General features: G+C 52.1%; 1 protein-coding gene across 3 annotated transcripts; it reads right to left on the reverse strand.

The window, feature by feature from the left end:
* Positions 1-387: 387 nt before the first annotated feature.
* PITX2 (paired like homeodomain 2) lies at positions 388-19,700 on the reverse strand. 3 transcript variants are annotated; one of them, XM_037156276.2, is made up of 5 exons: positions 19,490-19,700; positions 15,704-15,759; positions 15,171-15,308; positions 4,039-4,244; positions 388-1,632 (listed from the first exon to the last, which is right to left on the reverse strand). In XM_037156276.2, the coding sequence occupies exons 2-5, from the start codon at positions 15,747-15,749 to the stop codon at positions 1,069-1,071; spliced, it is 954 nt and encodes a 317-aa protein (XP_037012171.1). In that variant the 5' UTR covers positions 15,750-15,759; positions 19,490-19,700; the 3' UTR covers positions 388-1,068. The 3 variants fall into 3 exon arrangements, with proteins under 3 accessions (XP_037012171.1, XP_037012181.1, XP_037012164.1); XM_037156286.2 differs by lacking the exon at positions 15,171-15,308; XM_037156269.2 differs by lacking the exons at positions 15,171-15,308; positions 15,704-15,759; positions 19,490-19,700 and adding an exon at positions 5,094-5,569.
* Between the last annotated feature and the right edge of the window lie 1,535 nt (positions 19,701-21,235).

Consider the following 21,235-nt stretch of genomic DNA (forward strand, 5'->3'; position numbering starts at 1 on the left):
TTCCTGGAGGTGCAGTGTCCCCCACTCCTCTCCCCCAGGAGTAGATGACAGGGACTCCTTTAGAAAGGGCGGGTGCCCTGTCTAAATTTCTCCTTTCCTCTTTCTCTCTTATTTACTAGCAATAATGAAACTCTCTGGGTTTCAGCCAAAGAGAGATCTGAAAGACAAGACTAGACTTTGCAGCGCTTTTTTTCCTGGGCGTGCCTTTTTTGTTTGTTTCTGAGGAATGGCCACAGTGAATTTCTACCAAACTTGAAGGAGGACTGCTGCCTTGCAGTTTAAGGAGGCAGGCGGAGGGAGCTGGTTTGTTCAGCAGGCTGTGACTGAGACGGCCTGGCCATCGGACAGAGGAGGGCAGAAATAATCCAGACCAATTTGTATGCAGTATATTTTACTCCCATGAAATAAAACACATTTTTTTTCATATTTGCTGAAAAGTAAAACAATAATATTGTACGAAATGTTATACACAGGGTAGGTTGTACATAGCAGTTTCAGAAACATTATTGCATCCACCAGAGAAACTATTCTAAAACTGATATTCACACATTTTTAATAATAATAATAATATGTTAGAAACATACAGTGTGGTATTTAGTATATACATTCCTTTGCTTGAAAGCGAAAAATTCTAATCGCTTCTGTATAACATGCTTTATTTTAAAGCCTAACCTTTAAAAACACTGTTGTGATATTACTAACAACTGCTTTTTATAAAATTAATTTGACATTTCGATATATATACACCCTTTCAGTCATTTTAATGTTAACAATGCTAAACTTAAAAAATAACAAGCTTATAGTAATGTTAAAATGTCATATCCAGTCAAACATTTGTGTGTGTCCTTGCAACTATTGGAAATACTTTTAGTGAAGGATGTCAGACATTGAGGAAATTCCTTTGAAATCAAGGGAGCTCCCTCTTTAATTTAGTGGTTTCCTTTTCTCTATCTTCTCTTTCCGTCCCTTTCTTTAGCGCCCACGACCTTCTAGCGTAATTCCCAGTCTTTTAAGGGCAGAGCAGCCCCGTCCCGCACGGTCCCAGGATCCCGGCGCTGTGGGCGCGGCTCACACCGGCCGGTCCACGGCGTACTGGCAAGCGCTCAGGTTGGACGCCGGGTTCTGCACGCTGGCATAGCCAAAGCTGGAGTGCTGCTTTGCTTTCAGTCTCAGGCTGGCCAGGCTCGAGTTACACGTGTCCCTATAAACGTATGGAGGAGTCGGCGGCGCGTAAGGACAGGCGGGCGTCGGCACCGCGGAATTCAGCGATGGGCTGCTCAGGTTGTTCAAGTTATTCAGGCTGTTGAGGCTGGACCCCGGGACCCCGGTCACCGCCGAGGGCACCATGCTGGACGACATGCTCATGGAGGAGATGGAGTTAGGCGGGGAGAACATGCTCTGAGAGGACAGGGGGTTAACGTTCATAGAGTTGAAGAAAGGGAAGCTCTTGGTGGACAGGGAGGCCGACGTCAGGCCCTTGGCGGCCCAGTTGTTGTACGAATAGCCCGGGTACATGTCGTCGTAGGGCTGCATGAGCCCGTTGAACTGCGGCCCGAAGCCGTTCTTGCACAGCTCGGCCTGCTGGTTACGCTCCCGCTTTCTCCATTTGGCCCGGCGATTCTTGAACCAAACCTGAGGTGGAGGGCAGGGAGCAAACAGACGCCACAGATCGCATAAGTAAAACCTTGATCCCGGAGAGCACCGGCGGCCGACTCCTCTCCGACACGCACGCCCAAGTCACCACCGTTTTCCCCACCAACGCAAGGTCCCGCGCCCCAAGCTGCCGGGGCTCTCCTGCAGGCACCAGTCCGGAGGTCCAGCCGAACGAGGGCGGCCGGGTAGCTCAGGCCCGCGAGCCCGGGCCCTGAGCTTCGCCACAAACCCTAGCCAAACGCCTGGCGGCCTGCCGCAGCTTGCTCTGTAACCCTAGCCCCCTCGGGGTCCAAAAACACTTACTGCAAAAATAAACGTAGGTCAGCGGGCTTTCCAACCAACTCCTCCCTGGCCACCTTGCAAGCTTGTTTTCATTCCAAAGCCACAGACTCAGTTGTGCGGACCGGGCCTGAGAGGGCACCAGAGCCCGCTCTCTCTCCCAGACAGCGCCTCCCTCCTCAGTGGGATCTCCACTGCCCCCTGCCAGTCCAGGGAACGTGCGCCCTCCTTCAACATGCCAGGCTTCGACCCCCTTCTTCACCCAAACAGCCAAGTAAACAGCAGAAGTCCACCTCCTCGAGAGTTCATTAAACTCAACGAACTTGGCTCGAAAATCTCTGAACCCAGAAAGGGTCGCTCTGCGGCCTCCCCCTCCCTTTGCTCACCCTTCTTCTCACCCTCTGTCCCTCCCAGGCCAGGTCTGCGCCTCCAGGCCCTCCCGCTGGGCCCAGTCGAGGGGCTTGGCTTTGCAGGCGGCCACCCAGCTCAGCCAGCCCCCACCCGCGTCCAGTGGCCCCGCCGCAACCCCGCTCTCAATCCACATCGGGACCGCTGGTCGCCCCAGACGGTGGCTTTTGTGTATTGGAGCAAGGCCTGGTCGGAGATTTCCGAGTTGACACCGGTGGATGTTTCACATCACACATCTCAGTCGGGCCCAGCCGACTAATCCGCTGTTTTCCCCTTTCATTCTCTATTTCCTTTGTATCCCCCTTCCTCTTTGCACCGGACTGCTATAAAAAGCACGCCTCACTCCCCCTTGGCCGGAGAAGCCGCGGGGCCTGGAAGAAGGTTGCGGGCGGGAGTGAGAGCCCAGCGCGGGCCGCGGCGGGGGACTTGGGAGGGACTGAAGAGGCTTTTCCGAAGGATTCCACGGAACCCACTGATTGTGTTTTTATTTTAATTACTTGCCATTTCTACTCTCCGCTGTCTAAACTTTGCCCCGGCGAGAAGAGTACGTGAGAGGCCCGTTCTCCTGTGGCGCAGGAGGTCTAATGAAAGACGGACCTTTCGCAAAACCACGCCGGCGGGTTGGAGCTCTGGCTCCGTGCGGTTAAACTCAAACCACTTCCAACTCCAGTCCGGCCCTTTCACCACCAGCGAAGCCGCAGACCTCGCACAGACGCCACCCAGAGAGCGCGTTGCTTCCCTCCGCCCTGCCAGTGCATTTGGGCCTCGATTCTTTTCATCATCCCTGTTATGTTTTCTTCTTTCTCTGTTCTGGCTGGGGGTTCTATCGAGAGCACTTTTTAATTTATTATTATTTTTTTGCCCAGCAAAGCCTCTAGGTCCTATGAGTGTTTTCTGTTTCCAGAATCCTAACAATTTTGGAGTTTTCCGCGGACCAGCGTAAAACAGGATATTGTGCTGCTGGGTAACTGATTTAAGTTCATTTTTGCCAATCCATAAAGTACAGATTTGCTACAAAGGTAAGCTCTTTCTTTGGTAAAACTATCACAGCTGGGAGGAAGAGTGTAACAATCTCCTGAGAAAAGATAAATAAACCAAACCGAAAAGTCTTTTTCTTTCTAAGAAGACTAGCAGGATGGTAGTTGTGTGTTAAAATGGCTCCCGGGACACACCACCAGGGCGTGGGGTGCGGGGGACCCGAACGGCCCAACCCCGGCAAAGAGCCAGCGAGGAGCGCGGGACGCGCAGGGAAAGGGCCGCGCCGGGCCGGGCGCGAAAGTTCCCCAGGGAGGGCGAGCCCTCGCGTGTTTCTGGCCGGGTTTCCTTGTTAAAGGCGCACAGGTTGGAGCCTGTTCTCGGCTTCTGGCCTGGGAGGGATTTAATTAGCGCTCGCCTGGAGACTGTAAGCCGGGAACACAATACCCTGTGCAAGGAAATGCCACGCGGCTCAGTTGGGGAGGGCGCTGGGTGGCGCGGCGTTGAGCGGTGCGGCTCCGGGGCCCAGTCCCGGGCCGCGGCGGCCTCGGAAGGGGGAGCTGTACCCTCGCGGTCGGGCCGCCGAGAGGCCTCCCGCCTGCGCAGAGGCGCCCCACCCGCGCCCTCCCGGGAGGCGCCGCCTTCCAGACCCCCTCCCGGTCTACACGGCCTGCATACAACGCCCTCCCGCCTAGCCCTCTCGGACTCCACGCGGGCTCCTACCCGGACTCGGGCTTCCGTAAGGTTGGTCCACACTGCGATTTCTTCTCGCGTGGACATATCTGGGTAGCGGTTCCTCTGGAAAGTGGCCTCCAGTTCCTGCAGCTGCTGGCTGGTGAAATGAGTCCGCTGCCGCCGCTGCCGCTTCTTTTTGGATGGGTCTTCGGCTCCCACGTCCTCATTCTTCCCCTGCTGGCCCTTATCTTTCTCTGAGAACGAAACACACACAGGTTCCCGTCAGCATGCCCAGAGGCAACCCGCGAACTCCAACTGGACCAGGAGGCGCTGGACGGGAGGAGCTGGGCGGCCAGCGGGGAGGAGTGTGTGCGCGACCGCCGGCGTGGCGCTGAGCGCTGCGTCTGGGGGTGCAGACGTTGAGTGTGGGTGTGCGCGCCCCATCTCCTCCCCTTCCCCGGCGCTGCACGTTTTATTTACATGTTTATCGGTCTGCGACGGCGGCACATTCACTTTTTTATAGCCTGTACTTTCGAGCATAATTCATACGCCTCTGCGCAGACACACCGAATCTCCCGAGAAACGCACCCAAGCACGTTGTACAGACCCCCCTCGAAGAGAGCTCGGCTTCCCATGCGGTTTCGCAAGGCTAGGAAAGTGGACTTTGGGATTCGGTTTGGCACCCAAGTTCCTTCGCTCTTTAAAGAGACCTCCTCTTCTTCTGAGACATAGTTTCAGAAATACTTTGCTAACAAGCGGAGCTTGTCGGGAGCTGAAAGTCGACAGGAGAACTGAGCCCGGGTGGGAGATGGGGAGCGGCCTCTGAACGTCCTCCGATGTAGATGCTGGGATTTTTGTGACCCAAAAAACAGAAGGGAGGCCGGAGTAGGAATAGGGAGGGCGGCAGAATGGCCCTCGCCGTTCTCATCACCCCGCTGGGCGGTGGAGGTAGAGCGAAAGCGACGGAAATTCTGCAGGCTGTAAGCGGAACGACCACTCCCACCAAGCCTTTCCCTCCTGGGGCCGACTTCCTTGAGAGCCAGAGGGGTCGAGCGCCGCGGGGCGCCTGGGTGGGGGTACCTCGGGGCCGCGCGGCTCCTTACCTGCGGCCTCGGGGCTGGAGGTGTCAGAGATGGTGTGCACCTCCAGCCTGTGCTTGGAAGAGTCCAGAGAGCGGGTCTGACCAGGAGCTAGGACGGAAGCCATAGCCAGTGGCTGGGGATGGTGACAGAAGGAGGACGAGGAGGTGGCCAACCGCTTGGTCCCTGCTGCTCGGTGCTCCAAGTGCAGCGGGCCTTTCATGCAGTTCATGGACGAAGGAGCGCGCTGCCCTACGAATCCTGGGCCGCGCTGCGCTCCAGGCGCGGAGATTCCCCGCGTTGTCGGCGGGGGGCAAGAGTCAGGGAACACGGCCCTCGCCGAGTCCTCCAGCCGCGCCGCCTCGTCTCCTTTGGAAGGCTTAAGCGAAAGGTTCCAGCGGCCGAAAGTCAGCGGGCAGACCGAGCCATGGGAATGAGGGCAGGAGGGTACAGCTCCGGTCGTCTTTGGGGAGCAGGCTTGCAAGTTCCAGAGCGAAACGAGAGTGGGCAAAGACCCCTTTCTTCCCCCCTCCCTCCCCAAGAGCCCCTCCAATAAGGAAAGCTAACGCAGAGCGCGCTCTGCCCGCCCCCCTCACCCCGCCCCGCGCGCAGCCCTGACGGCGAAGTGTCAAGAGTGACAGGGACAGGTAGTTGATATTAAATCCTGGCGGCGGCGATGGCGGCGGCGGCGCGAGCCCCTGGTTGCACCCGCGCGGCGCACACACGCGCACTCCCACGGTTCGTCCAGCCAGCGCTCGGCCTCGCCTCGGCGCAGCTCTGGCACCTGGGCCAGCGACGGACCAGCACTGCGGCTCCGCGCTTCCCTGTTGGCTTAACATCTTAAAACCAGAGGCGGGCTTCCTGGGGAGGAGACGTCACAGGGACACAGCCCTCCCCGGCCATCCCGTCTCCGCCTCCTCCCGGACCCGGTGCGGAGTGACATGGCTCCAACCCAATCACGACGCCCCGAGCCGCGGAGGAGGGACTGTGCCGCCTGCACCTATCAGCTCCGCGAAGCTGAGCCAGTGCCCCGTAGCGCCCGCAGAGTCTACACCCGCTGGCTCCAACCGGCTGAAAACGAGCGGCTTTTTGTTCTGGCGGGGAGGTGGAAGGATGAGCTTGGGCAGAAGAAGCTTGGGAGAAAGGAGCTGGAAGTACACCGATCAGCGAGGCACCCCCTCACCCCCAACCCTTCCTTTTGGGTCTCACCACATCCCTTTTCAATCCAGAGGTGTTTTTCTCCTGCGTGGAAAGGAGACAAGCTACTTAAAACCAGAAATATTTAAAAACACCAACAAATCACCTCTCCCATCTTAAATTTTCCAAACAGCCTGTCAGGTGAATGCTCCGCTAATCTGAAGAACCTTTAATTTAATTGCAAAAAAAGAGCCCCGAGAAGTCAGGCTAATAAATGAGAAACCGAGAAGCAAATGGACCCGTCAAAAGAAAATTACCTTGACTTGAAACGAACAACTGTTTGGTGGTTCACTCTGGATTTATACAAGAATAAAAAGTCGCCTCAGATCACGTTCTCTGTAATGCTTATTAGTCCCCAGACAGAAAACACACAATAGACTAGAAACCCTAACCTAGCATTTTCAAAATGCTGAAAGCTTATCCATTCTACTTAACGTTGATTAAGACACATATCCTAGATCTTTCAAATTCCTTGTACACTGCATTAAGCTCGTCCTAACCCGAGAGAGAGAGACGAGCTTTAAATTTGACTCTCTTGTTTACTTTATTATCAATCAGATTGAAATCCATAAAGCTTGTAGAATCAACAGCCTTGAGCTAATTATATATAAAATATGCTTTAATGAGTTTCTGTACAATTAAGAATGTTGCCAAATAACCAATTTCAAGGATAATTTTTAAGTCTTTTTTTTCCCCCCTAGGAAGCTCAAGGCTGTCTTGAATTGTTAAAGTCCAAGCAGGCAGAGGCGCGAGTGAAGGGCAGAGCTTAGGAGAACACTCAGCTAGGAAAAGCAAAACCTTATTCATTTATATAAACGAAGGAAATAAAACACCTTTGGGGACATCCAACTCTTTGCAGCACTGTTTCCAAAGAAATTTGATTTTCAATGAAATTTTAAAAAGAAATGCAAACATATCGTTTAAAATAATTTTAGAAAGTCCCTTTGTCCTCTGGCTTAGGTCAGCTGGAGAACACAAACTAATCTCCCCAGGGCTCTGCATTGACCATTGCTTTATTGTGGAGTTAGTGTTATCATCCCCGACTGTGTATTTGTTTGACATTACAGTCAATGATTTGCAACGCTAGTATAAGGTATCTTCAGGAAACCCTCCTTGTCCTTGGTCACAAGATTGGGAAACTTATTCAATCTGGGGCAGAGTGGATGGGAGGGACTAGAAAAATGTTTGCAACCTATGTGTCTTTTGTTTGCCTTGCTATCACCCAAAACCCTATTGCAGCTCCTCCCCCATTTTAAACATGCTTGAGGGCAGTTGGTGGAATGAAATGGGAATTGTTCCTCAGTCTCTCTTCACAGATATCATCCCACTTTAAGAAGAGTCTAGCTAGAAGGGGTAACTTTCTTCATAGTAAGCTTTAAATCAGCATTTCCGATGTTAACCTTTTCTTCAGTCCCCCCCCCCCCCTTCTAGGCATGCACACACACCTGCTCAAAGCAGGTTACATCCCGGGTGACAGGTCTGCATTGGCTGAGATGCTCACAACCCATTCTATTAGGTCCTGCCATCTTACCACTAAATTATACATATTATACCAGCAGCCTGTTGGTAAAGAAGGTTAAATTAATTTACATTCTGTTCATTATCTGGTGCTTAAATGACGCGTTTTATCCCTGAGATTTGGAGGAGAATCTGCTCAGACCCCACAGCGTCTCGCTGAAGACAATGCTCTCACATTTGTAGTGGGTTTTAATCTGATAAGACTTTAATTTGCTTAAGTCTTTTAAATAAGGGTTTTAGATGTTTCTAGCCATTTTCTTATTGAATTTCCTCTAATTCCCCCAAGATCATAAAGTATATGTATAAAGTAAATATTTCCTCCCATTGTACTGCCAGCTGATGACCTATAACTAAGTCAATATGAAGCCAGCTCTTTTCTGCCCAATGTGTTTACTAATCATATTCCATTTTCTCCTTTTAAACCTCAGCATAGCTGCGATTCCCACAGTGTCACGTCCCTAAAGCCTCGTTTCACAAAGAAACTCCATCACGTCAAAGAATGAAAGACTCTCCACCATAGTGAGCATTTAGTTTGGGGGGCAAGCCCGGGGTGTTTTTTTCAAAACCCCTCGCATGGGAGGGCTGAGGAGCTCCACAGAGCCATGTAGATTTCTAAGCACATCTCTCATTAAACCCGCAGAATTTCGATGGAAGCTGAGTTGGCTCTGCTTGACCAATAGAACTTTCATCAGGACAAATACACACTGCCAGGGACCTCAACCATCCTCCAAAGTGGGTGAAAACCCCAAGGGCGAGTGACAGCATCTCATAGTGCCAGAGTGTGGGAAGTATTGGAAATGCTACTCATCTTCGGGCAATCAAAGAGCCTAAAAGGTCAAGAAATCTTAAGTTGTGCCGATCCATTGCAAAGTCAAGTGGAGCACTCCGGTTAGAGTAAAAACACAGCTGCATCTATGCATGCCCATCAGTCTACAGACATGCACATAAATAATATATTACACACACCCCCCAAACCCACCTCTCAAAACAACTGAGCCAGTGAGGTATTTCTTCACATTTTTTTTTTCAGTCAGAGTTTCAACTCTCTCCTAATCAATTAATCACGTCACAAACTCTGAGTGTGGGTGACATACTTCCCAGGCCCAACAGCAGCCACTCCATGGGTGACGGGAGAACAACACCATGAAAAGTCTAAGTGGGGAGAAGCACGCGTGTAGTAGGGAACCAGGAAACACTTTTTAGTGAAAATTGTGGTGATGGGCAATTTTGGAGATTTAATTTACAAAAGCCCCATGGATGGGTACACGGGGGCAGGTGGTATAAGTACATAAGGAAGAAGTTGGGAGGAAAGAAATTATGTATTTTGGTTCAGCACTACGGTTCCCTCCTCCGCCCCCACCATTTCTTTAACTTTTCTAGAAATCATTGATAGTATGACTTCAGCCTTCCTCATAGACATTTTCAGGCAGGAAAAACACTGTGGTCCATTTAAGAAAGCCGGGAGGTGCACCATCCTGGGGGTCAGGGAAGGAAGGACAGGAGGCCCAGTGCGGGTTTAAGTTTTTGAGTCCAAAGACATCTGGTATTGTCTCAACTGGATTTTCTTGATTATTGTTTCAAATAATGACCCTTGAAGAGGGAACTGTGTGACATGGGGTCAGATGAGTTTTGAGCTGGCATTTGCCACCGATTACAAGTCTCAAGGTCTTATTTAATTTCACACTCTTTAGTGTTAGTTGTGCAAAACCCCTCTGGCCATCACGGCGAGAATGGATCGGCTGTCCGGTCAACTTCTCAGTTGCAGCAGTCTGGGTATAGATTAGCACACAATATCTGGGGGGGGGGGGGCGAGCCCGGAAAGCTCACCTGGAAGGTGGCTCAATTAGACGTGCTCTTGTACTGTCGGGTCCTGGAAGGGTGGGAGTCTCGCTCCGGTGCAGGCCAGCTCGAGGAAGAGGCCCGCTGGGATTCCGCTTGGAGCCCCCTGACCGGCGTCAGAGCGCCAGCAGTGGTGTGAGGCACAGAGGTCAGAAGGAGACCTTGCACCTGCCCAAGAAGTGGCCTTTTCTCTACTCCTTTTTTTGCCTCGCTTTCCTCCGCACCCAAATCAAGCCAGAAAGGGCCCTCTCTCTGCCTCTGCCCCCGCAAATTAGACCCAGAAATTATAGGCTTCACTGTGGCTTTTTTCTGGTATCCTTTAAATGGAATTAAACAGCGTTAGTTTGTTTTAAAAAAATGGAGGGGTGGTGTAAATGTACTGAGCAACACTCCCCCTTTCTGGGTCCATGCAATTGGTCCCCATATATCTGTCCCCACACACTCTACTGGAAGTTTTGCAGGACTAGATAAGGGAATTTGAAGGGGCAGGTGTAGGTTCCCGCACACAGGCCAGTGAAGAAAAGATTGAGGGATTAGAGGAGGCAAGGGAGCAGGCAGTGCTGAGATCACCAAACCCACACGCTGTGGCGCCTTTTCGTGTTAGCTGCTAGCTCTACTGGTTTATTAGGTACTTATTTAATCTGGTAATGCAACTAGTCATAAAAAAGTAAATTAAAGAGAATGTATAAATGTTTGTTAGGGTACGGGAGTGAGAAAGTGGGAATAAGATACGCACCAAATCAGGTCCAGAGAAAGAGAAGTGGGGACTAACTAAAGTCACTTAAAAATCAAAACAACAATTGGGTTAAAATCTCCTCTCTCTATTTTCTTCTTTCTCCCTTTCCAGCTTATGTTCCTTTCCATTTTCTATTTCTTTTGCTCTCTCTTCGTTCTGTCTTCCCCATTCCCAGACATGCTGGTAGCTAACATTCAGCATTAGTTGTCATGGTGACCATAAATCACATAAATCCAAAAATACCCACCTATAATCTGAGATGAAGCTTTTATTTCCCTAGTGAAATAATATTTTAAAAGCTGTCAGATGACAAAAAAGGAACCCAGCTCATTGTAGTAACCCAAGTAATATATTACTTCTAAAGGTTTGAATTAAAATGTCAGCCTGTTAAAAACATGCTGGGAGAATCTGGGGCAGCCTTCACGTCAGATCCTCACAGTGAAGTTGACTCCATCACTCCCGATAACTCTCTAACACGACACACTATTTTGCTGGCCCTCTCTCCTGCTAATCTATTCCTTTCTCTTCCAACTACCTTAGTCCTCACAGACCCTCTGCCTTGGGTTATAAAAGGGAGGAGATGCCACCTGAATCAGAAAGGAGCTTGCTCCTTCGCCTGAGCCTTCTGAGGACCTGGGTGTCGGTCCTCTGTTATCAATCGACCTCCCGAAATGAAAGAGAGATACTTTGGAGGGGGGAAAAAAAAAGGCTGTTCAGAGTCCTAATGCCGGTGACTTCCTAGAGGGGTAGAGAAGAAAGACACGGAGAGAGGATGGCTGGTAGGGAAAAGACCAAGGAAAGGCGGACTGAGCTGGGTGGCCAGGTTCTGCGTGAAGTGTAGCCCAGGAAAGGTACGTGAATTCTACCACTCCTGCTTTTTTCCTCCAGAGAGGAAGCATTCCCTTTATGGAGCCCTGGTTTCAGTGGTGATGGGAGGGGGACGTGGCGGGTGGTGGCCACAGTTGGGTCTTTTGTCTCTACCTTGGGCTTGTTGTCTTTTGCCTATCTTTGGATTACAGGGTATTCGGCTAGATGAAGAGCCATTAATTACCCATTCAGTCAATATTAGGAAGACCACAAAGCTTTTTACACAGGATTAAGAAGACATCAGAGTGTTCCATTAGTATATTCCTGCTCACGAATAAGCTTTCGTTATACATTTCTTACCCCACCCACCCCCGGCCTCGCTAGCAACGGCTGCATATATTAGCAGCGGGCGGCGCGGAGAAAGGGCCGCACGGCCGCACCAACCTTGGAGCGCACGCCCAGTCCGGGGCCAGAACGCGACCTGCAACCCCTGCCTCTGCAGGGCGGGGATGGGTCCTCAGGCACTACCTCGGGACCACTGTCCCCGCCTGCGGTCGGGGGGACAACACAAAACAGACAAGCTGTTTGTACCAACAAGCTGATTTGGGGAGGGAGCCCCAAAGAAAATGGAAATCTCTCCTCGACCGGGCGGTCCCCGGTGCCCGTCCCCGAGCCGCAGCGGGAGCCCTCTCGCCGCCCGAGGAACACCTCTCCCCTTTTTCTGACAGTGCTGAGGCCCCAAACACCGCCTGGCGCGCCACCACGGTGCGTTTTTGGCTGCCGCGGGTCTGAGCTGCTGTCGCTGGTGCCCCTGCTATCATTAAATTCTCTTCATAACGGCGGAGGGAACCAGGATTGTTTGCTTTCAGGTGGTACTTAGGACCTCACACAGTATGTGCTCGGCAAACATTTGCTGATGGAACGGCTGGGGAATCTTCGGCCCGCGAGGCTGCGGGGTTGTCCCGGGTCTTCTGAAAAAGTCGGGGACGGAGCTGTTGCCCGGTAAGAGGGTGTGTGTCGCACGGAGACTTGGAATGTCCCGCCCCAAAGAAGGACGTTCTCGAACACTAGAGACCGAGCTCGAACACTTTCAACCCGGCCACTGCGCCAGAGCTATTTAAAAATTCATGGCGTCCTGGGGGAGGGCGGGCAATGACCCCCCAGCCCAGGTCCGGTCAGGAAGCCAGGTGCCAGGACCAAGGGATATCTTGGGCTCATTCCAGCCCAGAATCCAGAGCCACCGTCCTGAAACTTTAAGCTTACTTACAGGGGATCAGTCCACTCTTCTCCTGAAGGTCAAGACCACTTTTTGAAATTCTGAAGGACACCCCAGATAAGAAAAAGCCAAGGCCCTCTGTTCTAGTGAAGATTCTCAAGGGCCTCTGTTCCTTACTTCTAGAGGGCGCTGCTTAACTTGCCAACTTTTTTCTTGCTTCTCTCGCCATGCCCAGCAATTCCTCTTTCCACCCTCTCTCAAAGCTCTGGCTTAAGAGGTCTCCAGCTGAGTGGGTGCCCCATCTCTGTTTGGGGTTTGAGCAAGGCTGTGGGGAAGTCCCATGGAGATCAAGGGGGGCTGGGGCACCATCGGAAGGGATGTGGGCCCTGGCCTCCCAGAAGTCTTTCCTCAGCGCCTCCTCAGAGAACAGTTCCAGTCTTCACCAAGGACCTGGGGTTAGTGGGTGAGGAGAGGGTAGTGCCAATAGCAGAATATATTGACTCTTTTGAAAAATCCCATGTCATTGTAAACATTTTTTCTTTTTAAAAGCAAATAAAAACGATTAAAAAACAAAGGAGAAAAATCTTTTCCTTTAAAAAGCGGGCTGTGGCCAGGAGTTTGCTTATTACATAAGTTAAATTGACTTATTACGTAAGTTAAATTTGCTTATAATCAGTAGAGGGGACACTGGAAGCCTTCCTTCAAGGGTACTATAGATTTTCCCACTAAGTTTGTGTGACATTTTTTGGGTCTATCAGATTCCTAACAGCTAATAAAGTCAAGAATTCCAGCATTTCTTCCTATCCCATGCCTCTTCTTCATTAGTGACACTAAACATGTTTGGGTAGCGATCTCCTTTTTGGGTATGAAAGGTAGAAAAGAAACTATTGGCATAACAGGGGAAGAGCCCTTCGTGTGCATTAAAATGATCTGGGCTTGCAAGTAATGGTTATCTCTAATTCTTTGTTTGTTTGCTAATTATTAAAAGCTAAGGTCCAGCGTTGTCTGCCAGAACTGCGACAGCAGGAGACGGGACTACCGCGCTGGCCCCTTCTTCCCCGCCCAGCGCGCCCCCAGGCTTCTCATCTCAGGGGCTCTGCCTCCCTAGCTCCGCTGGAGGCCACCTGCACTCACCCCCCCCCCAAAACCAATCCTGGGGTCAAAGGACCTTGTGTGGGGGTGGGGGGAGGAGGAGACATTTTGCGTTTCTACAACTGCAAGCGCAGCGAGAAATGTCGGCCTCCTCGGTTGGGCGGCGGCCAGCCCGCCCCGCGCGAAGTCAGGCCGGGGAGCTCTTCCAGCCCGGCTGGAGCCAGGGCTGAACCTGCACGAAGCATTTTCCCCAGGAGTCATGGCTGCTCTTGATTTTTAACCATATCCCAAACATACTCAGGTCTAATAATTTATTTTTACGACCGATTATCAAACAGAAGAAGAATTTAACACAATCTTAATGACAGAAATCACCCGACCTTATCTCTGCATGGCCCCATTTAACCCCATGGGGTTAATCCTGGACAAGTGAGCATTTAACTGGCCCAGCGGGAGGACTCGCGATGTTGTGCAGTGTCGCGGAAGGTCTGCTCCGGACCACTTTAGACGTTTTATTTCAACAAATGATGTGGGTTTTTTTTTTTTTTTCTTTCTTTCTTTCTCAGATTCACTGGGAAGCCTGAATGCAGGGCCTTTGCCTTCTTCGTGGCAATTTGGTTTATTTACTTGGCCAGGGACCAATTCGCCCCCCTCTGGCACCCATTATATCTGTATCCTTACCCTTTAATCCGGGAAGAGGGGGTTAGGGGCGGAGGGCTACGGTTAGAGGGGCGGGTCGCTTTATCTCCTTACACTATCAAAGATCAACAACCTCCTAAAGCTAGGCACTTATTTATTAAGGAGCCTGGAAAACCCAGAGAATAGGGAAACAGTAAATTTGGTTTTTTTTTTGTGTATGTTAAGGAAATCTTGTCCTGTTACACACACACACACACACACACACACACACACACACACACCCCATCAAAGGACAAGTTTTAATTTAGCAGAAGCTTGTGCAATGGATTGGAGCAGTATTGAGTTTTGCACAAGCCTGCAGACTATGAGCAGCACTGCCCCTTGAGTCGTCCAGAGTGACGCCAGCCAGTGGAGCAACGACACCGCCCAAACTCGAGGCCCTGCAACCAGCACAACAGGTAGGTTCGCGTGGACACGAGCACACACTCAATCCCACCCTTGGCTGCCGCGCACACTCGCTGCCCTCTGGCTCTGCGGGCTGTTGTGAGCTCCTCCAGCTCCCCGGCCAGAGCTCCGCCAACACCAGCCTCCCGTGCTCCCCTTCCGCCGCAAACTGGGCGCCCACAGGCTTGGGCGGGGCGCGGCTCGGAGCCGCGGGCACAGGGTGGGCCCTGGACAGGGCCACCGGCAGTGGGTCCTGGCGAGCGACAGAGGTCGCTGTTGGACAACTTTTTCACGCCGGTTTGTGGCACCGGCGTTGGCTGGGGGTTGCGAAGATGAGGCCACCGCGAAAGAGTGAGACAGCCAGAGGGAGAGAGATGTCGGGCCTCCGGAGGCCGTACGATTTGGGGAAGGGAATGAACGTCCGATTTGGGGAAGGGAATGAACGTCCGGGGACCGCAGCTGCCCGTCCCGCCCCGAGGCCAGGTGTCTCAGTCCGGGGGGCGGGGGCGCCGGTCCGGGCGCTCGCCCGCTCCGGCCTCACCTGCGGCCCAGCGCGGGAGGCCCGGAGGCCGGCGCCCGACGCGCGCAGCCTGCGCTTCGCTCCCGGCCTTACCATTGGCGCCGGGGTGCTGCCGCGGGAAGAGCTTGCTGCTGGCCACCTCTTTCCGGCTCTCGGGAGAGTCCGTGAACTCGACCTTTTTGATTTCGGAGTCTTTGGAGAAGAGGCCTTCAACGGCCGCCGGCTGCACGCCTGGGGCGGGCGCGTCAGCCCCACGTGCCGCCGCGGACAGAAGCGGGCGTGCGGGGTGCGGGGTGCGGGGGAAGCGGGACGGAGGAGAAAGAGGGACAAAGAGCAAAGGCCCAGTTAGAAGGAAGAGCGGAGGGCACGCTGATCTCGCGGACCCTCCGGGCCACCCGGCGCAGGGGGCGTCCGCTTTCTGCGCCCCGGGCCGGCCCGCAGCTCCCGTTCCGGGGAGTAGGACGGGGACTTCGGGACGCGGCTCCCCCGGGCTCGGGTTCTGGTTTCCTTCCTTCCCCTGCCTGGCCCTCCGAAAAGAGCCCCACACCACGGGGCGGGTGCCCTCGCTCTGCCCTCGCGTGGCTCGGGCTCCCGTCGGGGGACCGGGCAGGACCAGCGAGTCTTACCTAATTGCACACACGCCGACACTAGTTTGCGGCAGTTGGTCTCCATTCCCCGTTATCTGGAAAACAGAACAGGGGGGCTGTGTGAAACGGAGGTCCGCAAGAGCGCAGGGCGGATAGGAGGCTCCCTAGTGGGGGCGCTTGACCGCCGGCTGGTGGGCGCCCACTGCCTGCTGGGTTCGCACCGCCTCTGCGGGCCCGACTTCATCCCACCGGAGCTGGGAGGGGCGGAGGGTGGGGGGGAGCGAATTCCCGCCAGAGCCGCAGTGAAACGTCCGGGAGGCTCTTGGTCTGCAAAGGTACCAAGCTCTGGGAACCCGGGCTGCGGAACTGCTCACGGAGCGTCTGTCAGGGGTTCAGAGCCCGTCCAAACGCCAGGGTCACCTTAGCAGATACGAATTTGGGAAAGGAGGGGAGAGGCCTTTTATGCTGGAGAACTGTGAGCGAAGGCCACCATTCAGCACAGTACTCGTCGGTTAGTTGGAACTCAGTAAACATTTGTAGAATGTCAGAGTCAAGTAGTTCCTATCCTGCATAGCAGTTGCTCTTGATTTTCTGTAACTTTGAAATGAGCAGGACTCTGAGGTTCTGCTCCTTAGGTTCTCCGCCTAAGGGTCTCCGGGAACAAGTCAGCTTTGGGCCTCTCATCCATCAGGAACCACTTTTCCATATTTAGCCACATTTCTCCCTGGAGATACTCACCCGACCATTTATTTACCCTAAAGTATGATTTAAGATCGCAGAGGAGAGACACGGTGTGGCCTGAGGAGAGTGGGGCGAACGTCCCCAGAGGGTTTATTGCTCACTAAGGATAGAGACACAACCCCGAGGCACTACCTACCCCCGTCTCCCCCTTGTCCTCCCGGGCAAACCTAGTCCCTTTCAAATGTCCAGCCACAATGCAGTGAGCCAAACGTTTGATGCGCCCCTCTTCTCTACCACGGCACACAGGGAGAAAGTGGGTGGTGAGGGGCTCTCTAGGTTTGCGTAGAAGCGATGCGGCTGCTTTCAAGACAGAAGAAATGAAAGGAGGCCGGATGCTCCCCAGGACCTTTCGATCTGGGCGCCCGCCTCGCTCCCAGCTAACCAGGGCACGCGGGCCGCGGGAGGGCCCACTGCGCTCGGGTCCCGGGCTGAGAGCGGGCCAAGGCCGGCAGGTAGCTGCGGTTCCGCCTCTGCCCTGAGTCGCATTTCCCGGCTCCTCCGCCTCTCCTCGAAGGAGCCGGACCCAGGGCCTCTGGCCAAAGTAGCTGACTAGTGCAGGGGCCGCCTGGAGCAACGGCCCGGATCTAAGGGCGAGGACTGCCAAATGGTTTTCCCACCAGCCAGCGAGGACGCAGGCGGGGCCGCGCCGATCTTCTCGGGCCCAGGGGCCCAGAAGTAGCAGTTTGGCGGCTCCAGATTTAGAGATTCTGCTGTAAAATCACAGGATTAGTCCCTGATTGAGATGTCTGTTCATGAGATATTACAAAATTCATTATCACAGCTTTCTACTAACTCGATATGAAGTAACACAGATGGGATTTTATTAGTCCAGACTTCAAATGTTTACTTATGATAATTCCAGGGGAAATTTGCATGTCATCATCATTTCGATAATCTTTTTTTTTTTTTTTTAACGTCTGAACTGGCTGCATTATTAGCCGGTGGCCGAAGCTTGCATATGGTAACTACAAACAGTTTTTACTTTTTTAAGAGAATGAAATATACCAAAGAAGAAGATCCGGTCACTAGATTGAAAGTCAGTCAATTAGTACACATTCTCCCCCACTCCCAAGCTTCAGTTCTGAAGCTCAAACAAAGTGATACAGAACAAATCTTCAAGAACTCTGCTCTAGAGATTGAAAAGAAGGTCAAGGCGTGCTCTTTAGCTTCCTCCCTACTGTCCTTGTGACTTAGGGATTCATTTGGAAGTCAAAATGAGCTCTGAAACCTGCACGTATTTATTTATTTATTTATTTTTACTTCATCTAATGATCAGGCCTACAAAATAAATTGAGTCCAAATAACTAGGGAAGATAATCAAACATTAAAAAAATAATAATGTTCCCATTCCCGCCTGTTGATCCTTAAACTTGCCCTGTCGAGACAAGTCTTAAAGACAAATTTGGCCGCGGGATTTAGGGACTGGCTTCGACGGCTATTATCACAAATTAAAATGTGGAACTTTTCCTGATAGAAAGTTTTCACCCCAAGAGTTCATGTCCTGGTTGGAATGTACATGCCAGGCAGTTCTGCTCTGTCCTACTTGAGGTTTGTATTGTGAGCAATGCTAAGAACACTGCCTGGCTAACCTGAACCACCATGGCCAAGGCAGGCAGGCACACGCTGAGAAATAAAACAATTTCCTTAAAAATAACTTCCCATGATTGTCATAAGAAAAAATTGCAGGAAAAACACAGTGCTCGTAATTCCAAATTCTTTCACATTCTCTTCCCCTTTCTTTCACTTTGGTATCCTATAATAAAATCTTCAATGGAAAATTTAAACATAAACAGCACAAGAACATATGTTTTAAGTGAACTAAATTGGTGAGATTAGCCAGTAAATGAATTCGCAGTAGGTAATTATTTAAGGAAATTAAAACACTGCATCACACAGTTCTCTGTTTTACCAGGCTAACCTTTCTGTGCACCAAGGAAAGTTGATGCGTTGGGGACACTCGGAGACAAAATGCTTCGCTTCAGACAATGCACCTGAACAATGCAAGTGCAGTTTGCTGAGATAGAGTGAAACATTCCATAAATAAAGTAGCTCTTTAATTGTTAGGGAAAGTTTGATTATTGAAACATTGGATGACTATTTTAGGTTACATTGACAAAAACCCTCAGTCTATTTAGCTTAATTGCTTTGTTTCCTTGGCATAACTGGTCTTTGAGTTTTAGATGAATTTCCTCCAAAATGATATTGAAACCACCTTTAATTCTAATTAATGGCCTAAGAAGAATTCAAGGACATCTCTCTAAATGAGGCTACTTTTTCATTAAAAACGTTTTAGAATGTATGAATTTCTGTGATTTTAATTTATAATAGTAAAAGATTTTCCCATTTAGTTTACTGTAGTAAACACAATATACAAAAAAAAGAGTAAAAACCGGACTACCCTGTGGTGGTTTGATTTCTAAATTGCTTAGGAAAGTTAAAGCCATTAAGTTGGAATAAAAAGAGGATCGTATTCTTCAGATTTAGAATCATCTTCTTTCTTATTTGACACATGGAAAATAGTCCACTTCCATGCACCCATTAAAAATGTATCTGCAGAGTGCAAGACTGGAGTTGACTGGTGATCAATTTAAAGGATTTATAATCCGAAGTAATTGTGTGAGTTTGGCATTCAGTCCTGGCTCTCAGGTAATTCGTTGGGGCCTGGGAGGTCACTAACTGCCAGTTAAGATGGAATCTTTTTTCCAATTGGTAACAATGGAAAGGAGGTTAATCTTCCAGTAGCTGAAACTTTGTTCCCGGCCCTTTATCTTGAGAATGCTAATCCGCAGCCAGAGGATTTGTCCCTGCCTTGTTGGCACCGAGATTTCAGGGAAGATGCCTCTTTTTCCATGCCAGCCGTAGTCTCGCCTGCCGCTCGACTTCAGCGCCCCACAGTTAGAGACTGGGGGCGAAAAGAGCAGCGCTTTGCAAGTTCCGTTTGCCCACCGCCTTAGCTCGGGGGCCAGGGGGAGGGAGGCATCCCCAAGAGTTACAAATCACCCTCAGTGAAGATTCTACAAAGTGGAACAAATTTCTAAACTCACATTATCTCACATCCTTGAGGGACAGACGGCCTCCACTTACCCGCTGCCGGGAGAGAGCTGCTGCCTCCGCGTCCCACAGCTTTCCGGGGAGATTTGCAGCGAGCCAGGCGCGGGCTGCACCGCCAGCTCCCGAAAGCCGCGCCTAGACGATTGCGGGGCTCCCGAGGGGGCCAAGTCCAGCGGGAGTCTGCGGGGGCGCAGGGGCCTCCGGGATCTAGTAGCCACTGGCGGTTTCTTTTTGCTGCGCTCCAGCTTCCTCGCTCCGTCTCTCACTCTCTCTCTCCTCCCTCGCTCTCATCCCTCTCTGTTCCCTCCGCTCCGACTCCGAGTGGGGAGTGACGTGACGTCAGCAGAGATTCCACCAAACTCCACTGCACAGTGGCGGGAGGGCGGGCGGCCGAGCTCGGCTGCGGGCGGCCGAACGGGAACCAGCACCGCGCTGGCGAGAGCGGGGGGAGCCGGCAGGGACTCCGAGAAGCGAGACAGGGGAGGGAGGTGGACGCGGGCCGGCGGGCCGAGGAGTCGGGAGCCCCAGGAGCAGCTCGGGAGAACGAAGGGCGGAGAGGGAGCCGGGCAGGGCGCTTAGACAGGAGCAGACGAGCCGCAGGCGCGCGCACTCCCACTGTGGATAGGAGGGCACGGAGGGAGGATGGGGTGGGGGGTGGGGGAGGAGGAAAAGGAATCTGCGCCAAACCCGGAGCTCGAAGAAATCAGACAGGGAGGGCCAGGGCGTCGGGGAGACCGAAAGGTACTCCTGGGGAGTAAACCCGAACGGATGGGGAGGAAGGGGCAGGGAAAGTGACCCAAGAAATGGAACAAAGGACAGTGTGCAAGGGATTGTTTGAGACGAGGCCTGTAGGGTGTGAGTTGGAGTGTGCCGGTGTGTGACCTGTTTTCAGGCCTGCAGGGTTGAGGGGAGAGGTCACAGAAACGAGGGGCTGCGGGGGGTGGGGGTGCGGGTGGCGGTGGGGAGGGTGTGAGGGCCGGACAGGAGGCTGGGGTGAAGCCTGACGGGTTGGGGGTGAGAGAGGATGACTGAGGCGAAGCATGGAAACGTGGATGGACGGGCACAGTTGAAAGCGAGCGAATGAGACTAGTCGACCGGGGAAGGCCAGACTGCCTGGCACAGCGCTGAGTGCTAGGGCACAGGCGCCCGAGGTCAGGGCAAAGGGGGCAGGTACGCGGCGCCCAGTGTCCGCGCGCAAGTGGGCACTGACGCACACTGACCAGCGTACTCGAAGAGATTGCGCTGGGCAAGGCTCAGGCCCTCACAGAGTCTAGAATTTCCTCTGCTGTACCTACACTCAAGAGTTCACCCCGGGTCACGGACATCTCATTTTTTAAAATGACGAGGTTAAGGTTCCTGTCGAGCTCGGTATTAAATTGCATGGGACGCTGGTGGGAATGGGAAGAGAAGCTCCCCTTAGATCCACGTTTTCTTTTAAAAGTCGAGGGACATGGGACCTTGGAGAGGTCATTTTCACCCGAAAAGTGTGCCTTACCTCTGAACCCTGTTTTTTTTTTTTTTGTTTTTTTTTTCAATTTCCCGAGTAGAGCAAGGGTATGTGTTTCGGTAGCGAGCTGGATACTTATGCTCTGTCCTGCCTTGGATGGAAGGACTATAAATGTGATTCTCCTGGAGGACCAAGTGCGAAGGCTTTTTCTAGGCGCATTGGACCAAGTTCTTCCAGTCTCAAGGGCACCCTGTTAATGCATGTTTTTGGAAAGTGTCGGGAAACAGCCATAGCTCTCAGTTGGGTTTTCCCACCAATATCAGTTCCTACAT

This window comes from Artibeus jamaicensis, unplaced genomic scaffold (assembly GCF_021234435.1).
Source record: "Artibeus jamaicensis isolate MK-2021 breed Jamaican fruit bat unplaced genomic scaffold, CSHL_Jam_final scaffold_3222, whole genome shotgun sequence".
NCBI lineage: Eukaryota > Metazoa > Chordata > Mammalia > Chiroptera > Phyllostomidae > Artibeus > Artibeus jamaicensis.